Genomic DNA, 19425 nt, shown 5'->3' with positions numbered 1-19425 from the left:
GCCACCTCGCCCGGCTAGTTTTTTGTATTTTTTAGTAGAGATGGGGTTTCACCGTGTTAGCCAGGATGGTCTCAATCTCCTGACCTCGTGATCCGCCCGCCTCGGCCTCCCAAAGTGCTGGGATTACAGGCGTGAGCCACCACGCCCGGCCCAACACAGCCACTTTTAATACCTGAAATCAGATAACATCGATTGCCTGTTTAAGACCTTTCAATGACTTACTATCACATTTAGAATAAAGTTCAAACTCCTTATTATGGCCAATCTGGCCCCTGCTGACATTTCTGGGCTCACCTCCTACCTCTGGCCTCTCACTCTCTACCCTCCCAGCCACATGTTCCTACCCATTATTGCTTAAATGCCCTGCTTGCTCCTACGCCAGGGCTTGTGCCTTGGCTGCCTCTGTCTGCAACCCTCTCTCCCCTGGATACTAACATGACTCACTTCCTCACTTACTTTAGGACTCTATTTAAATGTCTCACTGTCAGAGAGATCTCCTCTGTTCACGCTGTATATTAAAAAAGCAAAACACATACACACACAGAGGCACTCTCTACCACTTGAAAGTACTTATTCCGGCCGGGCGCAGTGGCTTACGCCTGTAATCCCAACACTCTGGGAGGCCAAGGCGGGTGGATCACAAGGTCAGGAGATCGAGACTATCCTGACTAACACAGTAAAACCCCGTCTCTACTAAAAAATACAAAAAATTAGCCGGGCGTGGTGGCAGGCACCTGTAGTCGCAGCTACTCAGGAGGCTGAGGCAGGAGAATGGCGTGAACCTGGGAGGCAGAGCTTGCAGTGAGCCAAGATCGCGCCACTGCACTCCAGCCTGAGGGACCGAACGAGACTCCGTCTCAAAACACACACACACACACACACACACACACACACACAGATGGTGTAAGAAGTAAAGAGGTATGAACCAGAAACTCAGATGTGATCAGTACAAATAATCCTAATGAAAAAGAAACAAAAAATGATTTAAGGACATTATGAAACTCAAATTTTTAAATCCTCTGTACAAGACATGAAAGTAAACTACGATCAACTTAAATAGAAACACAGTAGTGGAAAGGTACCAGAGTGTCAGGAAAGCAACAGACAGAAGGAGCTTTTTCATTGTGTTTGGAGCAAGAACAGGGAAGGCCAGCCTACTGCTTGGAACAGATGGCACATGCCTGACAGATGACAGGAAGAAGGCGAAGGCAGCAGAGCAAGCAGATTCTATTCTATCCACCAAGCATCACTACTAGGAAACTGCAGCCTCTCAGATTTTAGTTCATCTATAAAACCCAGGAAGTAAACAGGGAAGGCAGGGCTGGGCACAGTGGCTCACGCCTGTAACCCCAGCACATTGGGAAGCCAAGGCGGGCAGATCACCTGAGGTCAGGAGTTCGAGACCAGTCTGTCCAACATGGTGAAACCACGTCTCTACTAAAACTACAAAAATTAGCTGGGTGTAGTGGTGCATGCCTGTAATCCCAGCTACATGGGAGACTGAGGCAGGAGAATCGCTGGAACCCAGGAGATGGAGACTGCAGTGAACTGAGATACTGCCACTGCTCTCCAGCCTGGGCAACAGAGCAGGACTGCCTCAAAACAAAGCAAAACAAGAACAGGGAAGGCAGGATTACCCCTTCTACAGAGAAGAAAACGGACATGCTGAAAGTTCACCCCAAAGTGGTAGATTAAAAATTAGAATATAGGCCAGGTGCAGTGGCTTATGCCTGTAATCCCAACACTTTGGGAGCCCAAGGTGGGAATATCTCTTGAGCCCAGAGTTTGAGACTAGCCTGAGCAACACAGCGAGACTCAGTCTCTATAACAAATACGAAAATGAGCCAGGTGCAGTGGCATGCACCTGTAGTCCCAGCCTACTCAGGAGGCTGAGGTGGGAGGATCACTTGAGCCCAAGAGTTCAAGGCTGTAGTTATGATCACACCACTGTACTCCAGCCTAGGTGACAGAGCAAAACTCTGTCTCAAAAATGCTAGGCCACATGCCTGTAATCCCAGCACTTTGGGAGGACGAGGCGGGTGCACTGCTTGAGCCTAGAAGTTTAAGACCAGCCTGGGCAACATGGCAAAACCTCATTTCTACAAAAAATACAAAACTTGGCCAGGGGTGGTAGCACATGCCTGTAGTCCCAGCTACTCAGGAGGCTGAAGTAGGAGGATCACGGCTCGATGCAGCCTCAACCTCTAAGGCTCAAGCAATCCTCCCACCTTGGCTAATTTTTTGTTTGTTTTGTTTTTTGAGACAGAGTCTTGCTCTGTCACCCAGGCTAAAGTGCAGTGCCTTAATTTCGGCTCACTGCAACCTCCACCTCCTGGGTTCAAGCAAGCTTCCCACCTCAACCTCCTGAGTAGTTAGGATTACAGGTGTGTGCCACCATGCCTGGCTAATTTTTTTGTAATTTTAGTAGAGACGAAGTTTCACCATGTTGGCCAGGCTGGTCTCAAACTCCGGAACTCAAGTGATCTGCCCACCATGGCCTCCCAAAGTGCTGGGATTACAGGTGTGAGCCACCATGCCTGTAATTTAATTATAATTAAATGTACACTTTAATTATAAAAATATAATTTTTATATTTTTTGTAGAGATGGAGTTTTGTCATGTTGCCCAGGCTCATCTTGAACTCCTGGGCTCAAGTGATCTGCCTACTTCAGCCTCTAAACATGCTAGGATTACAGGCATAAGCCACAACACCTAGCCAAAAATAATTTTATTTTTTAAATTTTTTTGAGACAGGGTTTCACTCTGTCACCCAGGATGCAATGCAGTGGCACGATCTAGGCTCACTGCAACCTCCGCTTCCCGGGCTCAAAAGATTCTCCAGCCTGTCTCCTGAATAGCTGGGACTACAGCCAGGAGCTACCAACACCCAGCTAACTTTTGTATTTTTTGTAGAGACAGTGTTTTGCCATGTTGCCCCAGGTTGTTGTTGAACTCCTGAGCTCAAAGCAATATGCCCACCTTGCCCTTCCAAAGTGCTGGGATTATAGGTGTGGGCCACCATGCCTGGCCCCAAAAATAATTTACATGCAAAATAGGCCGGGTGCGGTGGCTCACTCCTGTAATCCCAGTACTTTGGGAGGACTCCTGACCTGAGGTCAGGAGTTCAAGACTAACCTGGCCAACCTACTGAAACCCCATCTTTACTAAAAATACAAAAATTAGCTGGGCATAGTGGTGGGGGTCCATAATCCCTGCTATTTGGGAGGCTGAGGCAAGAGACGCTCTTGAACCCAGGAGGCAGAGGTTGCAGTGAGCCAAGATCCACCACTGCACTCCAGCCTGGGTGACAGAATGAGATTCCATCTTAAATAAATAAATAAATAAATAAATAAATGCAGAAATAAAATTAGACTGCAGGAGTTTTTGTTGTTTTGTTGTTGTTGTTGTTTTTTAAAGAACTGTTAGTTCATATAACAGATTAAAAAAAAAAACAAAACACTCATGGCCAGGCACAGTGGCTCATGGCTGTAATCCCAGCACTTTGGGAGGCTGAGGAGGGCAGATCACTTTGGGAGGCTGAGGAGGGCAGGTCAGGAGTTCGAGACCAGCCTGAACAACACGGTGAAATCTCGTCTCTACTAAAAATACAAAAAATTAGCCGGGCATGGTGGCGCGCGCCTGTAATCCCAGCTACTCACGAGGCTGAGACAGGAGAATCGCTAGAACCCGGGAGGCAGAGGTTGCAGTGAGCCAAGATTGCACCACTGCACTCCAGCCTGGGCAGCAGAGCAAGACTCCATCTCAAAGAAAAAAAAAAAAAACTCATTTAATTTTGGATTAAGTTTATGACATAAATCGGCGGGGCGTAGTGGCTCACGCCTATAATTCCAGTACTTTGGGAGGCTGAGGAGGTCGGATCATGAGGTCAGGAGTTCAAAACTAGCCTGGCCAACATAGTGAAATCCCATCTCTACTAAAAATACAAAATAAAATTAGCTGGGCGTGGTGGCAGGCACCTGTAATCCCAGCTACATGGGAGGCTGAGTCTGGAGAATCACTGGAACCCTAGAGGCAGAGGTTGCAGTGACCAGAGATCGCATCATTGCACTCCAGCCTGGAGGACAAGAACGAAACTCCGTCTCAAAAAAAAAAACTTAAAAAAAAAAAAAGTATGTGACATAAATCAAATATAATTTATCCTGAGTAAGATGTACATTTTTCACCAGGCGCAGTGGCTCATGCCTGTAATCCCAGCACTTTGCGAGGCCAAGGCCGGCGGATCACAAGGTTAGGAGAACGAGATCATCCTGGCTAACATGGTGAAACCTCGTCTCTAATAAAAATACAAAAAAAGGCCGGGCGCGGTGGCTCAAGCCTGTAATCCCAGCACTTTGGGAGGCCGAGACGGGCGGATCACAAGGTCAGGAGATCGAGACCATCCTGGCTAACCCGGCGAAACCCCGTCTCTACTAAAAAATACAAAAAACTAGCCAGGCGAGGTGGCGGGCGCCTGTAGTTCCAGCTACCCAGGAGGCTGAGGCGGGAGAATGGCGTGAACCCGGAAGGCGGAGCTTGCAGTGAGCTGAGATCCAGCCACTGCACTCCAGACTGGGCGACAGAGTGAGACTCTGTCTCAAAAAAAAAAAAAAAAACAAATTAGCCAGGCTTAATGGCGGACGCCTGTAGTCCCAGCTGCTCGGGAGGCTGAGGCGGAGCTTGCAGTGAGCCAAAATCGCACCACTGCACCCCAGCCTGGTCGACAGAGCAAGGCACCGCCTCAAAAAAACAAAAAAAAACAAAAAAAACACACACATTTTTCAAAAGTCACAAAAACCTTAAACTTCACTCAGTGTACTTGTTAATAGTAATATTAATATTGTAACTTTAAAACTATTTCACATGTAACACAGAATAAGGCAAATAGATTGAAGTATGATTAGGAACAAAGATTTTTGGGCCAGGCGCGGTGGCTCACGCCTGTAATCCCAGCACTTTGGGAGGCCAAGGCGGGTGGAACACGAGGTCAAGAGATCGAGACCACCCTGGCTAACACAGTGAAACCCTGACTCTACTAAAAATACAAAAAATTAGCCAGGCGTGGTGGCATGCGCCTGTAGTCCCAGCTACTCAGGAGGCTGAGGCGGGAGAATTGCTTGAACCAGGAAGGTGGAGGTTGCAGTGAGCTGAGATCGCTCACACTACACTCCAGCCTGGGCGACACAGCAAGACTCCGTCTCAAAAAAAGAAAAAGAAAACAAGAATTACAGGCACATGCCACCATGTCTAGCTAATTTTTTGTATTTTAAGTAGAGAGATGGTTTCGCCATAACGGCCAGGCTGGTCTCCAACTCCTGATCTCAAGTGATCTGCCCACCTTAGCCTCTCAAAGTGCCGGGATTATAGGCATGAGTCACCACGCCTGGCCATATTTTGAGTTTCATTTAGCATAGTTACACCATGCATATTCTATTTGTTAGTTATTTTTGTTTCATCTATTTATTTACTATTTATTATTTTTCGGGGGACGAGGGTCGGAGTCTCCCTCTGTCGCCCAGGCTGGATCGGCTCACTGCAACTTCTGCCTCCTTTGATTCAAGCGATTTCCCTGCCTCAGCCTCCCAAGCAGCTGGGATTACAGGCACCTGCCACCACACCCGGCTAATTTTTGTATTTTTAGTGGAGACAGGGTTTCATCATGTCGGCCAGTTTGGTCTCAAACTCCTGACCTCAGGTGATCTGCCCTCCTTGGTCTCCCAAAGTGCTGGGATTACAGGCGTGAGCTACTATGCGTGGCCTATTTATTTATTTTTGAGACAGTGTCTCACTCTGTTACCCAGGCCTGATATTTCCAACTTAAATTTAACATTATAGGCCGGGCACAGCAGTTCACGCCTGTAATCCCAGCACTTTGGGAGGCCAAGGCAGGCAGATCACTTGAGGTCAGGAGTTCGAGACCAGCCTGGCCAAGAGGGTGGAAACCCCATCTCTACTAAAAATACAAAATTGGCCAGGGATGGTGGCATGCGCCTGTAGTCCCAGCTACTTGGGAGGCTGAGGCAGGAGAATCACTTGAACTCAGGAGGCGGAGGTTGCAGTGAGCCGAGATTGTACCACTGCACTCCAGCCTGGGCAACAGAGCAAGACTATCTCAAAAAAATAAATAAATAAATTGGAAATACCAAAGTGAACTCACAATTTTTCAAAAAATAGATCTCTTATCTCCATCTACTAAAAAGTCATTTTAAGACAATGACATCCTAACAGCAGTAAACACACCCAGTGCCCAGAGCTAAATTCCTTTTTTTTTAAAACCAATGTTTTATTTTATTTATTTATTTATTTTATTTATTTAGAGATAGAGTCTTGCTCTTATCACCCAAGCAGTGGTGTGATCATAGCTAACTGCAGCCTCAACTTCAGAGGTCAATTTCTTTTTTTTTCTTTTTTTTTTTTTTGAGACAGAGTCTCTGTCACCCAGGCTGGAGTGCAACGGCATGATCTTGGCTCACACACAGGCTGGAGTGCAATGGCACTATCTCGGCTCACTGCAACCTCCGCCTCCCAGGCTCAAGCAATTCTCCTGCCTCAGCCTCCTGAGTAGCTGAGACTACAAGTGCGTGACACCACACCTGGCTAATTTTTGTATTTTTCGTAGAGACAGGGTTTCACTATGTTGGTCAGGCTGGTCTGGAACTCCTAATCTTGTGATCCACCCACCTGGGCCTCCCAAAGTGCTAGGATTACAGGCATGAGCCACTATGCCCAGCTCAGAGGTCAATTTCTAAATACCCTTTCCTAATTAAAGAAACCAAGCCTTGGAGAACCGGCTGCATCCAGGGTCTGGAATAGGAAAAGTAGAAGGTAAGTTTGGGGTTTCTAATAGTGCCAGAAAACAAGAAAATGCTAAGGGACTAGCAGGAATGTGTCAAAAGAACAAAGGAGCTAGTTTAAAAAGCCTCCACTGGCCAAATTTAGGATAATTTTAGCACAAAAAATAACACTAATAATGAATGGAAGTGACTACACCACCACACTGAATAATCTTATCCCTAAGTGCACTTTAAAAGAATAAAAATGAAAGTTCTTCTTACAGAAGAACATCAGCTAATATAACAGAATGACAAAACTAGAAAATTACCATTTTTCCATCTCCAGTGTAATAACGGATTCAGGCAGGGATCATCAATGGATGCTAAATCATTAGGTGAATGGTGTGGGGGGATAATAGGATACTGACACATACCACAGTATCCCCACAGATTATCTACTACTTGCACAAGGAAAAAATACACCTTTATAATGGTGAGAGATGGAAGTCATTACCTTATCCAAGTGATACACGGAACAGTGGGACGACCTAGCTTTATGTGTCCCCCGATGTGATGCAATATGAAACACACGGCATTACCACTGAAACACTCTGCAAAAAAAATGTTTAATCTGAAGTCTAGACCTCATTTCCAGTTTACAGGAAATAGAAGAGAATACAAGAAACAAGTTAAACTCACCATGATAAAACAATGTGACCAAACCAGAATGTGGAACATTCTAAGAAACAACTGTTCAGAACTCTTAAAAATTAAATAAACAATGTTGTGAAGGGGAAAAAAGTGGGAAGGGAGAAAGATTATCACAGAATCAAAGCAACTAAAGAGACATAAAAATAAAAAAGTAATGTGGATCCTGTCTGGAAAAACACTATAAGGGACATTTTTGGAACAACATCTGAATATCTCTGGATATTAGATATTATATAATTATTGCTAAATTAAATAAGTATATAAAGCAAATGGGTTAACAATTAGTGAATACAGGGGGAAGGTATAATGTTCTCTCAATTTTTCATTATATTAGAAAATTTTTTTAATTAAAAAGCAGGGACTGGGCTGGGCACAGTGGCACGTGCCTGTAATCCCAGCACTTTGGGAGGCCGAGGCAGGTGGATCACCTGAGGTCAGGAGTTCACAACTAACCTAACATGATGAAACCCTATCCCTACTAAACACAAAAAAATTAGCTGGGCGTGGTGGCGCATGCGTGTAATCCGAGCTACTTGGGAGGCTGAGACAGAAGAATTGCTTGTACCAGGGAGGTGGAGGTTGCAGTGAACCAAGATTGTGCCATTGCACTCCAACCTAGGCAACAAAAGCAAAACTCCATCTCAAAAAAAAAAAAAAAAAAAAAAAGCTGGGACTTAGTTACTTTAGGGCCCAAAAATAAGAACAAATAATTCAAGGATTCAGAGGCAAAAAGTCACATGGAAATAAGTAATTAAAAAGTGGGCCCTAGGCCAACGCGGTGGCTCACGCCTGTAATCCCAGCACTTTGAGAGGCCAAAGCGGGCAGATCATGAGGTCAAGAGATCGAGACCATCCTGGCCAACATGGTGAAACCCCATGTCTACTAAAAATACAAAAATTAGCTGGGAGTGGTGGCGTGCACCTGTAGTCCCAGCTACTCGGGAGGTTGAGGCAGGAGAATCACTTGAACCCTGGAGGCAGAGGTTGCAGTGAGCCAAGATCACGCCACTGCACTCCAGCCTGGCGACAGAGTAAGACTCTGTCTCAAAAAAAAAAGTGGACCCTAATTCCCACACATTTCATTTCGATGGACTGAAAATACACACATACACATACAGAGACACAGACACACACAAAAAAATATGGCTCTACCTTGCAGCAATACTACCTACTATAATGTAAACAAATCACTTATCAGGGTGAAAAGATAACCACTTTCAGTCTAGAGATAATAAAACAAACTCTCCATTATTTTTGGCAAAGCATTCAAAGTCAAAGATTTTACCAAACAATGTCCAGTACTCTAGATTAGGAAATCAGGTGAACATTATCAGAATGCGTTTTCCAGTGTTTTGTTTTGTTTTTTAATTTAGGAGTCAGGAACATTCAGACACTCAGGAAAAATTTGGTTATTACAAAAATGCTATGAACCCAGTCTACTTTGATTCAAACCCCAGTCCTACCACTGTGTGACCTTGGGCAAATAACTTCACCTCTCTGAGTCTCCTTTTTCTTACTGCTAAAATGAGGCTCATAAGAGCACCCACGTGAGGGTACTCACCCACCTGAAGATGGGTAGTCTCCCTCTCAGTGTGGCAGGGCTTTTATGGGCTCGGAATGGGGAATGCATGCTGATTGGTTTGTGAGTATGCCAAAAAGGCTAAAACAAAGGCATCACTCAAAGGTGGAGATGACAGTGTAAAAAACCAATCAGGGAAGGGTAAATACATGTAAAATAGGTGAAGGGTGGGGATCAATCAGAGGAAACCTTGCCAAATGGGAAGAGAGGTTCTCAATCCAGTACATGGATTTACTCGGGACTTGTAGCTTGGCTTTCAGGCTTTAAACTATCCTTGGAGACCAGGCACAGCGGCTCATGCCTATAATCCCAGCACTTTGGGAGGCCGAGGTGGGCAGATCACCTGAGGTCACAAGTTTGAGACCAGCCTGGCCAATACAGTGAAACCCCGTCTCTACTAGAAATACAAAAATTAGCTGGGTGTGGTGGACCTGCCTGTAGTCCTAGCTACTTGGGAGGCTGAGGCAGGAGAACCACTTGAACACAGGAGGCGGAAGTTGCAGTGAGCCGAGATCGCGCCACTGCATTCCAGCCTAGGCGACAAGAGCAAAACTCCATCTCAAAAAATAAACAAACTGTCCTTGGTTTGACAGTCAGGTTTCACTAGGGAACTGTCCCTATCTGCCTAGGCATTTGACTGCCACCTGCAGCTATCAGCTCAATTGCAGCTCACTACAACCTCAAACTACTGAGCTCAAGCAGTCCTCCTGCCTCAGTCTCCCAAGTAGCTGGGACTACAGGCATGTGCCACTATGCCCAGAAATTTTTTTTTTTTTTTTTTTTTTGAGACAGGGTCTCATTATATTGTCCAGGCTGGTCTTGAAATCCTTGACTCAAGCAATCCTCCCACTTCAGCCTCCCTAAGTGCTGGGATTACAGGCATGAGTCACCATGCCCAGCTGGATTATCTTTTTTTATTTTTTTGAGACAAAGTTTTGCTCTGTCACCCAGGCTGGAGTGTAGTGGCACAATCTCAGCTCACTGCAACCTCCACCTCCCAGGTTCAAACGATTCTCCTGCCTCAGCCTCCCAAGTAGCTGGGACTATAGGCACACACCACCATGCCTGACTGATTTTTGTACTTTTAGTACAGACAGGGTTTCACCATTTTGGCCAGGATGGTCTCGAACTCCTGACCTCAGGTGATCCACCAGCCTTGGCCTCCCAAAATGCTGGGATTCCAGGTGTGAGCCACCACATCTGGCCAAATGTTAAGTTTAAAATTTGTTCCTAGAAATTTGTACAAGATGTCCATAATGTTTTCCTCTTTTCCAGTAAAGACATGGGTAAGAAAAAAAAAAAAATTGGGCCAGGCACACTGGTTCACACTGGTAATCCCAGCACTTTGGGAGGCCGAGGCAGGCGGATTACCTGAGGTCAGGAGTTCGAGACCAGCCTGGCCAATATGGTAAAACCTCGTCTCTACTAAAAATATAAAAATTAGCCAGGCATGGTAGCAGGCCCTTGTAGTCCCAGCAACTCGGGAGGCTGAGGCAGGAGAATCCCTTGAACCCGGGAGACAGAGGTTACAGTCAGCCAAGATTGTGCCACTGCACTCCAGCCTGGGCGACGGAGCAAGACTCCGTATCAAAAAAAAAAAAAAAAAAAGAAAAGAAAAGAAAAAAAGAAAGTGTTCCAGAAAATAATGGAAAAAACTACCCTCCTCATTTTCTAAGACTAGTATAATAATACTACACTAAAACTGAATACAGACTACACAAGAAGAGATCAAAAACCAAAAGTATAATGAACATGGATATCAAAATCCCAAATAAAAGATTAGTAAACTAAATCTAATAATTTATTATATAAATGACCTAAAAGGCTTATCCAGGAACACAAGCAAGAATTGTTCAACATTACAAAACCTGTTAATGTCATATACCATACTAATAAAGGGGAAGCAAAATTTTAAAAAATAAAGATTAGGCCGGGCACGGTAGCTCATGCCTATGGTCCCAGCACTTTGAGAGGCCGAGGCAGGTGGATGACGAGGTCAGGAGATCGAGACCATCCTGGCTAACATGGTGAAATCCCATCTCTACTAAAAATAGAAAAAATTAGCTGGGCGTGGTGGCAGGTGCCTGTAGTCCCAGCTACTCGGGAGGCTGAGGCAAGAGAATGGCAGGAGAACGGCGTGAACCCGGGAGGCGGAGCTTGCAGTGAGCTGAGATGTGCCACTGCATTCCAGCCTGGGCGACAGGGTGAGGACCCACCTCAAAAAAAAAAAAGTAATAATAATAATAAAGATTAAAGGAGAAAATAGGCATGGTCAATTAATTAGATGCCCGAAAGCATTAAATTCAACATTACTCAGGCTGGAAAAAAAAAAAAACACTTCCAGCAAACAAGGATTAGGCAGGAACTTCTTTAATCTGATTAAACACATCTACCATGATCCTATGATAAACATCATACTTAATGGTGAAATCTCGGATGTGTTCCCGTTAAAGTCAAACAACAAACTATGGAAAGCTGCTATCATCACGACTATTTAACATCTTGCTGCTATGATCCTGGTCAATGAACACAGAAGGGAAAATGGGAAGGAAAGAAAAAAAGGAAGGAAGGAAGGAAAAGAAATGAGAAGCAGAGGATTAGAAAGGAAGAGGCAAAATAGTTGTTTGCAGCTACATGATGGTCTATGTAGAAAATCCAAAAGAACCATTAAGATGAACATGAAAATGGAGAAAGGTTTCTGTGTAAGACCAGATACAAGACTCAATAACGATAAAGACTCATATACCCATTACACATGGCCGCTTGGCTGCTTTTGCTTCCTCTATCTTCCCACCCTTTTCCCCCTTCATATTATCTCCTTTTCCTTCCTACTGCCTATATAGTCCAGAATCTTCATATTATCTTGAAGCAAATCACAACATATCATTTTATTCATAAATGTAGGTATATAATCTCTAAGAAACAAGAACTCTTAAAACACAAAATTACAATATCATTTCCAATTCTAAAATGTTAACAATGATTCTTTAATATCAAATAACCAATCAATGTTCAAACTTCCAACAATCTCATTAATGTCATAAATCTTTTTTAAGCACTCTGTTTTTGTTTTCGAACTGTATAAAATCCACACACTGAATTCAACACTGAATTAACAACAATATTCCTTCAGGCCAGCAATAACCAAAGAGAAAAAACATAATACAAAAAGATCCAGCCGGGTGCAGTGGCTCACGCCTGTTATTCCAGCACTTTGGGAGGCCGAGGTGAGCAGATCATCTGAGGTTGGCAGTTCACGACCAGCCTGGCCAAAATGGCGAAACCCCGTCTCTACTAAAACATACAAAAATTAGCCAGGCGTGGTGGCAGGTGTCTGTAATCCCAGCTACTCGGGAGGCTGAGGCAGGGAGAACTGCTTGAATTTGGGAGGCAGAGGTTGCAGTGAGCCCAAATCGCTTTACTGCACTTCAGCCTGGGCAACAGAGCAAGACTCCATCTCAAAAAAAAAAAAAAAAAAAGAAAGATCCATTCATAAAAGCAACAAAAATGAGACAATACTTAGGAATAAATCTAACAGATAATATGCAAAATCTTTATGGCAGTTACAAAACATCACTAAAGTTCATAAAGTAAAACATGAATAACTATAAAGATACATTTTCATGAATGAAAACTTTTCATCAAGATACCACTTAAATACAATTTATTTCAAAACTCCAAAAACACTTTTCAAGAAACTCAACAATACTACAAAAATTCATATTAAAGAGTAAAGGTCTAAGAATACAACAAATAAAATAAAACCTGTCTTACCAGATATCAAGAGTGATGTTAAAGCAATATCAATTAAATAATGTGTTATTATAAGCACAGGAATAAACATAAATCAATGTAATAGACTAAAGAGCTGAGAACAGGCCTATGTATATATGAAGCTTAATACATATAAGTGATATTGCAGATCAGTGGGGAAAGGATGGACTATTCTAAACATGATATTGGGGCAACTGGTTATTCACTGAATTAAAAAATAATAATTAGATACAAGTTCATACCATACATAAAATGAATTCCAGGTGGATTAAAAACCTAAATATGCGCCAGGCATGGTGACTCATGCTTGTAATCCCAGCACTTTGGGAAGCCAAGGCAGGTGGAACACTTGAGGTCAGGAATTCAAGACCAGCTTGGCCAACATAGTGAAACCTCATCTCTACTAAAGATACAAAAAATTAGCCTAGCATGATGGTATGTGCTGGTAGTCCCATATGTTCAGAAGGCTAAGTGAGAGGATCACCTGAGCCTGGAAGTCAAGGCTGCAATGAGTTGTAACTGCACCACTAAACTCCAGCCTAGGCAACAGAGTGAGACACTATATTAAAAAAAAAAAAAGGCTAGGCATGGTGGCTCATGCTTGTAATCCCAGCACTTTGGGGGGCCAAGGGGAGTAGATCACAAGGTCAGGAGTTCAAGACCAGCCTGGCCAACACAGTGAAACCCCATCTCTACTAAAAATACAAAAATTAGCTGGTATGGTGGCAGGCGTCTGTAATCCCAGTTACTGGGGAGGCTGAGGCAGGAGAATTGCTTGAACCCGGGAGGCAGAGGTTGTAGTGAGCTGAGATCGTGAGTGAGTGCAGTGAGCCACTGCACTCCAGACTGGGCAACAGAGCAAGACTCCATCCCAAACAAAAAAAAAGAACAGAAAAAAATACCAGAGTATAATGCATGTATTAAGGTTAAATACTACTTCATAAAATTTGTATTTCAGTTAAATGTATATAGGTCAGGTATGGTGACTCATGCCTGTAACCCCAGTATTTTGGGAGGCCAAGGTAGGAGGATCACCTGAGCCCAGGAATTCAAGACTAGCCCTGGCAACATAGTGAGACCTCATCTCTACTAAAAATTTAAAAATTAATCAGGCATGGTGGTACGTGCCTGTGGTCCCAGTTGAAGCAGGAGGACTGCTTAAGCCAAGGGAGGTCAAAGCTGCAACGAGCTGTGTTCCCACCACCGCACTCCAACCTGAGCAACAGAGTGAGACCTTGTCTCAAAAAATAAAAATAGGGGCCGGGCGCGGTGGCTCAAGCCTGTAATCCCAGCACTTTGGGAGGCCGAGACGGGCGGATCACGAGGTCAGGAGATCGAGACCATCCTGGCTAACACGGTGAAACCCCGTCTCTACTAAAAATACAAGAAAATTAGCCGGGCGAGGTGGTGGGCGCCTGTAGTCCCAGCTACTCGGGAGGCTGAGGCAGGAGAATGGCGTGAACCCGGGGGGGCGGAGCTTGCAGTGAGCCAAGATCGCGCCACTGCACTCCAACCTGGGGCACAGAGCAAGACTCCGTCTCAAAAAATAAATAAATAAATAAAAATAAAAATAGGCCAGGCGCAGTGGCTCTGGCCTGTGGTCCCAGCACTTTGGGAGGCCGAGTTGGGCGGATCGCCTGAGGTCGGGAGTTCAAGACCAGCCTTGGCCAACATGGTGAAACCCTGGCTCTACTAAAAATTAAAAAAAAAAATAGGCATGGTGGCACACACCTGTAATCCCACATACTCAGGAGGCTGAGGCACAAGAATCACTTGAACCTGGGAAGCGGAGGTTGCGGTGAGCGAAGATCACACCTCTGCACTACAGCCTGGGCAACAAAGTGAGATGCTGTCTCAACACCGTTTCAAAAAAAAATAATAAAAACAAAATTAAAATAAATTTTTATGTACATATGGGTGAGTACCAAACTGGATTTAAAATACATTTCTTACTGTAGGTTGTGGTCAAAAGCCACTGCCCAAGTAAAAGTCTGTGTATGTGCACAAAAAGACATTCACAGCAGCACTGTGTCTCAGGTGAAAAACTGGAATTTAAGCATCCATTTAAAATAAAAAAAAATACAATAAAAATAAAAAATAAGTAAACGGTCCAGGAGCAGTGGCTCACTCCTGTAATCCCAGCACTTTGGGAAGCCAAAGTGGGTGGATCACCTGAGGTCACAAATTTGAGACCAGTCTGGCTAATATGGTGAAACCCCATCTCTACTAAAAATACATAAATTAGCCAGGCAAGGTGGTGGGCACCTGTAATCTCAGCTACTCGGGAGGCTGAGGCAGGAGAATTGCTTGAACCCAGGAGGTGGATGTTGCAATGAGCCAAGACTGTGCCACCACACTCCAGCCTGGGTGACAGAGCTAGATTCCATCATAAATAAATAAATAAACAAACAAACAAACAAATAAACAAATGCCCATTAGTAAGCGACTAAACAAACCGTGGTATATTCATACAATAAAACTCTATACATAAGTTAAGAGGTAGTCCCAGCTACATGGAGGGCTAAGGCAGGAGGATCACTTGAGCCCAGGAGTTTGAGGCCACAGTGAACTATGATTGTGCCATTACACTCCAGCTTGAGCAATAGAGTAAGACCCTATCTCAGGGGTCGGGGGGTGGGTGCGGAGTTAAGTATGGGTAAATCACAAAAATATACTGAATATAAAAAACAAAGACACAGAAAAAAAGCAAGCTGTATGATACTACTTACATAATATATACATACACACAGTATATAATATATATACACACACACATATATATACACTAAAACCAAAAAAGGAACTAATTATAGATAATACAAACAGCCCAAAAACAGGCCAGGCTTGGTGGCTCACACCTGTAATCCCAGCACTTTGGGAGGCCAAGGTGGGCAAATCATCTGAGATTAGGAGTTGGAGACCAGCCTGGCCAACATGGTGAAACCCTGTCTTTACTAAAAATACAAAAAATTGGCCGGGCGTCGTGGTGCGCACCTGTAATCTCAGCTACTCAGGAAGCAGAGGCAGGAGAATTGCTTGAACCCAGGAGGCGAAGGCTGCAGTGAGCCGAGATCACACCACTGCACTCCAGCCTGAATGAAAGAGCAAGACTCTTGTCTCGAACAAAAAAAAAAAATAACCCAAAAACAACTGCGTTAAAAGTGTACCTAACTACACTTTCAATAATAAAAAAAATTATTTTTTCTTTTTTTCGAGATGGAGTCTCGCTCAGTCACCTAGGCTAGAGTGCAGTGGCGTGATCTTGGCGCACTGCAGCCTCCACCTCCCAGGTTCAAGTGATTCTCCTGCTTCAGCCTCCCAAGTAGCTAGGACTACATGCGTACGCCACCATGCCCGGCTAATTTTTATATTTTTAGTAAAGATAGGGTTTCACTATGTTGGCCAGGCTGGTCTTGAACTCCTGACCTCATGATTCGCCCACCTCAGCCTCCCAAAGTGCTGAGATTACAGGCGTGAGCCACCATGCCCAGCCAAGTGTACCTAATTCTCATAGCAAAGACAGTTTTCTGCACCAACTGCTTCCATTCCTCTCTTCTCCTGTCTTATCTTCCTACACCTGAAGAGCTGGTCAATCTATTTTGAAAGAATCTCAAAAAGGGTTAAACTCTTCCTTCTTTAACTCAAAAAGGAACCAGCAAGGCATGATGGCACACATCTGCAATACCAGCTACTCGGCAGGCATAAGCATGAGAAATGCTTGAACCTGAGAGGCAGAGGTTGCAGTGAACCAAGATCTGCCTGGTGACACAGTGAGACTCCGTCTCAAAAAAAAAAAAAAAAAACCCCTTAGAGAGGTGTAGGTTCTGAAAACACCCCTCACATTGAGCACCAACAAAAGACCAAATTCTAGGATGCCCTCAACCACAACAATCACTTCACAGTCTATAAGGTCTTTCCCTAAATATTCCATCATTTGATTCTCAGAATAACCCTATGAGGTCAATATTACCAATACCCACATTTATAGATAAGCCAATGCACAAAGCAGCTAATTACCAGCCAGAGGTCACAAGTCAATGACACAGTTGGGATTATAACGCCTCAGCTTCTGAACCTAATCACCCTGACAGTGTGCCCTTATGTGATGACTCTATTTCAACATAGTCATCATGCCCAGAAACAGGATGGGGTGTTCACAACACATGAGCTGCTCCAATCAAACCCCTTTTTCTTCACTATTCCATCCCTGATCTTTCTCTCCTCTTTTTTCAGACAGGCAGCCAAGAGCAAGAGAGCTGCCACTATTAACCCTTCCCTTCCCTGTGGCCATTCATGCTTCTTTTTCCCAGAACTCTTTCAGATGAACAGGCAAAAGGGGGAAACAAATATGAACAGGAGATTACAGGACAGTCACCCTGACACCAGGATCCCTACACCAAAGAGAAAAGACTGAAGTTTCCTCCCATCTTCCAAGAGTCAGGGAGTAGAAAAACACCACAAAAAAAGCCTAAGCTACCACTCTATCAGTGCTGGCAAAAATCCTTTACTGAAGGGCTTTAATTAACAGAAAAATGTAAAAGTACCAGTTTTTTAAACGGTCCCGGGCTTCCAACTGGGCTCCCACTTCAAAGCTGATTCCTCGTCTGTTAGGTGGATGCTTTGTCATTTTCAGTCATCAACGGGGCTGCCTTTATTCTCCTGAAAAAGCCAATTAAATATTTATGAAACTTAGGCAAAGTCTGCCCAGAGTGTAGCATCATTCACTACACATAAAAAACAAACAGGCATTATTCAAAACACAAAGCTCCATGACACCCTGTTGGTGCCCTCATTCTAACACAGGTGTGCCTTCCACTGGTTCCTACTCCTCCATCGTGCAGCTTCCTGTAGTTTCTGGAACTGAGAAGACCCTCCCTCAACACTGCTTACCAAAGACTCACCTACAAGGGCCACCCCTTAGAACTACAAAAAAACAACTGCTTTCGCAGTTAAATTCAGTCATCTGCTGATGCATTATTCAACAAATATTTGCTCAGTGACTATTTAAGAAACAGTCAAGACCAAAAGAGACACAGTTCCTGCCCTCAAGAACCCTTCAGTCTACCAGGGAAACACAAAAATTTAGCCAGTAAGCTGATGAATAAAATAACTGCAAACTGTAATTGCAATGAAATTTAAGAGTTACAAAAGAAGCAAACAAACGCCAGTCACAGTAATGTATGCCTATAGTCCCAGCTACTTGCAAGGCAGAGCCAGGTTGTTTCTTTGAGCCCGGGAGTTCAAGACCAGCCTGGGAAACACAGCAAACCTTCGCCTCTTAAAAACAAAAAAATTAAAAACAAAGGAAGCAAACAAAAGCTGAGATACTAATACTTGGTCCTCCTTTTGGAAGGCTGTACAAGGTCCGTTTATATTTTCTTTTTTTTTTTTTTTTTTTTTTGAGACAGAGTCATACTCTGTCACCCAGGCTGAATGTGGTGGTGCCATGTGGTGGCTCACTGCATCCTCTGCCTCCCAGGTTCAAGCAATTCTGGAGCCTTGGCTTCCTGAGTAGCTGGGACTACAGGTGCACACCACCCCGCCCAGCTTATTTTTGTATTTTTAGCAGAGATGGGGTTTCACCATGTTGGCCAGGCTGGTCTCAAACACCTGACCTCAAGTGATCCACCCACATAAGCCTCCCAAAGTGATGGTATTACAGGCCTGAGCCACTGTGCCCGGAATTGTTTATACTTTCTTTGATCTATGTATATTTCCACTTCTTTTTTTGTTTGTTGGTTTGTTTTTTTGAGAAGGAGTCTCGCTCTTGTCACCCAGGCTAGAGTGCAATGGCACGATTTCGGCTCACTGCAACCTCCACTTCTCGGGTTTAAGTGATTCTCCTGCCTCAGCCTCCCAAGTAGCTGGGATTACAGGCACCTGCCACCATGCCCAGCTATATTTCCTACTTCTTGAGTCCCTTCTGATCATTTGTATTTTCCTATAAGTTTTACCCAGATTTTCTTTATCATAAAACAATTAAACAGTACAAAATATTATCGTTTAATTCCTTTAACTGCCTTTGAATCTGAAGCCACAATTTGAATCTCTCCTTTCTCAACCCTGTCTTGTGTACTTGTGCTCTAAAGAATAAAATGTATATTTATGATCAGAGAACCAAACAGTAAAGCCAATTTCCTTTTGAGGGGAAAAACGGTGTACTGGATTAGGCTATTTACAAGAAAAGTGGCCCCCCTAAAAGAACATTTCTGGCCAGGTGTGGTGGTTCAAGCCTGTAATCCCAACACTTTGGGAGCCCGAGGCGGGCAGATCACGGGGTCAGGAGTTCGAGACCAGCCTGGCCAACATAGTGAAACCCCATCTCTACTAAAAATACAAAATTAGCCGGGTGCAGTGGGAGGCTGAGGCAGGAGAATAGCTTGAACCCGGGAGGCAGAGGTTGGAGTGAGCTGAGATCACACCACTGTACCCCAGCCTAGGTGACAGAGCAAGACTCCGTCTCGAAAAAGAAAAAAAAAAAAAGAAGAACACTTCTTGGCATCACTGAGGTAATTAATCTACTAATCTGCAGAGTCCTGAATGCTATCAGAGGAGCTAGTGGTGGTTCTGATGGACATGCAGCCACTCTGA

The 19425-nt window shown here is 44.1% G+C and overlaps 1 protein-coding gene across 3 annotated transcripts in view; it reads right to left on the bottom strand.

Moving 5' to 3' along the window:
* The window catches only part of PHF20 (PHD finger protein 20), a 191270-nt gene that overhangs the window by 139554 nt on the left and 32291 nt on the right, over positions 1 to 19425 (bottom strand). For all 3 annotated transcript variants that reach the window (XM_031656713.1, XM_031656714.1, XM_031656715.1), the window contains exon 2: positions 17379 to 17493. In XM_031656713.1, the coding sequence (XP_031512573.1) occupies positions 17379 to 17461 (83 nt within the window). In that variant the 5' untranslated portion in view covers positions 17462 to 17493. The remainder of the gene's footprint in view (positions 1 to 17378; positions 17494 to 19425) is intronic.

The sequence above is a fragment of the Papio anubis genome, chromosome 16, assembly GCF_008728515.1.
Source record: "Papio anubis isolate 15944 chromosome 16, Panubis1.0, whole genome shotgun sequence".
Lineage (NCBI taxonomy): Eukaryota > Metazoa > Chordata > Mammalia > Primates > Cercopithecidae > Papio > Papio anubis.
The sequence above is the reverse complement of the archived record's forward strand: the minus strand, read 5'-3'. Positions and strand labels throughout refer to the sequence as shown.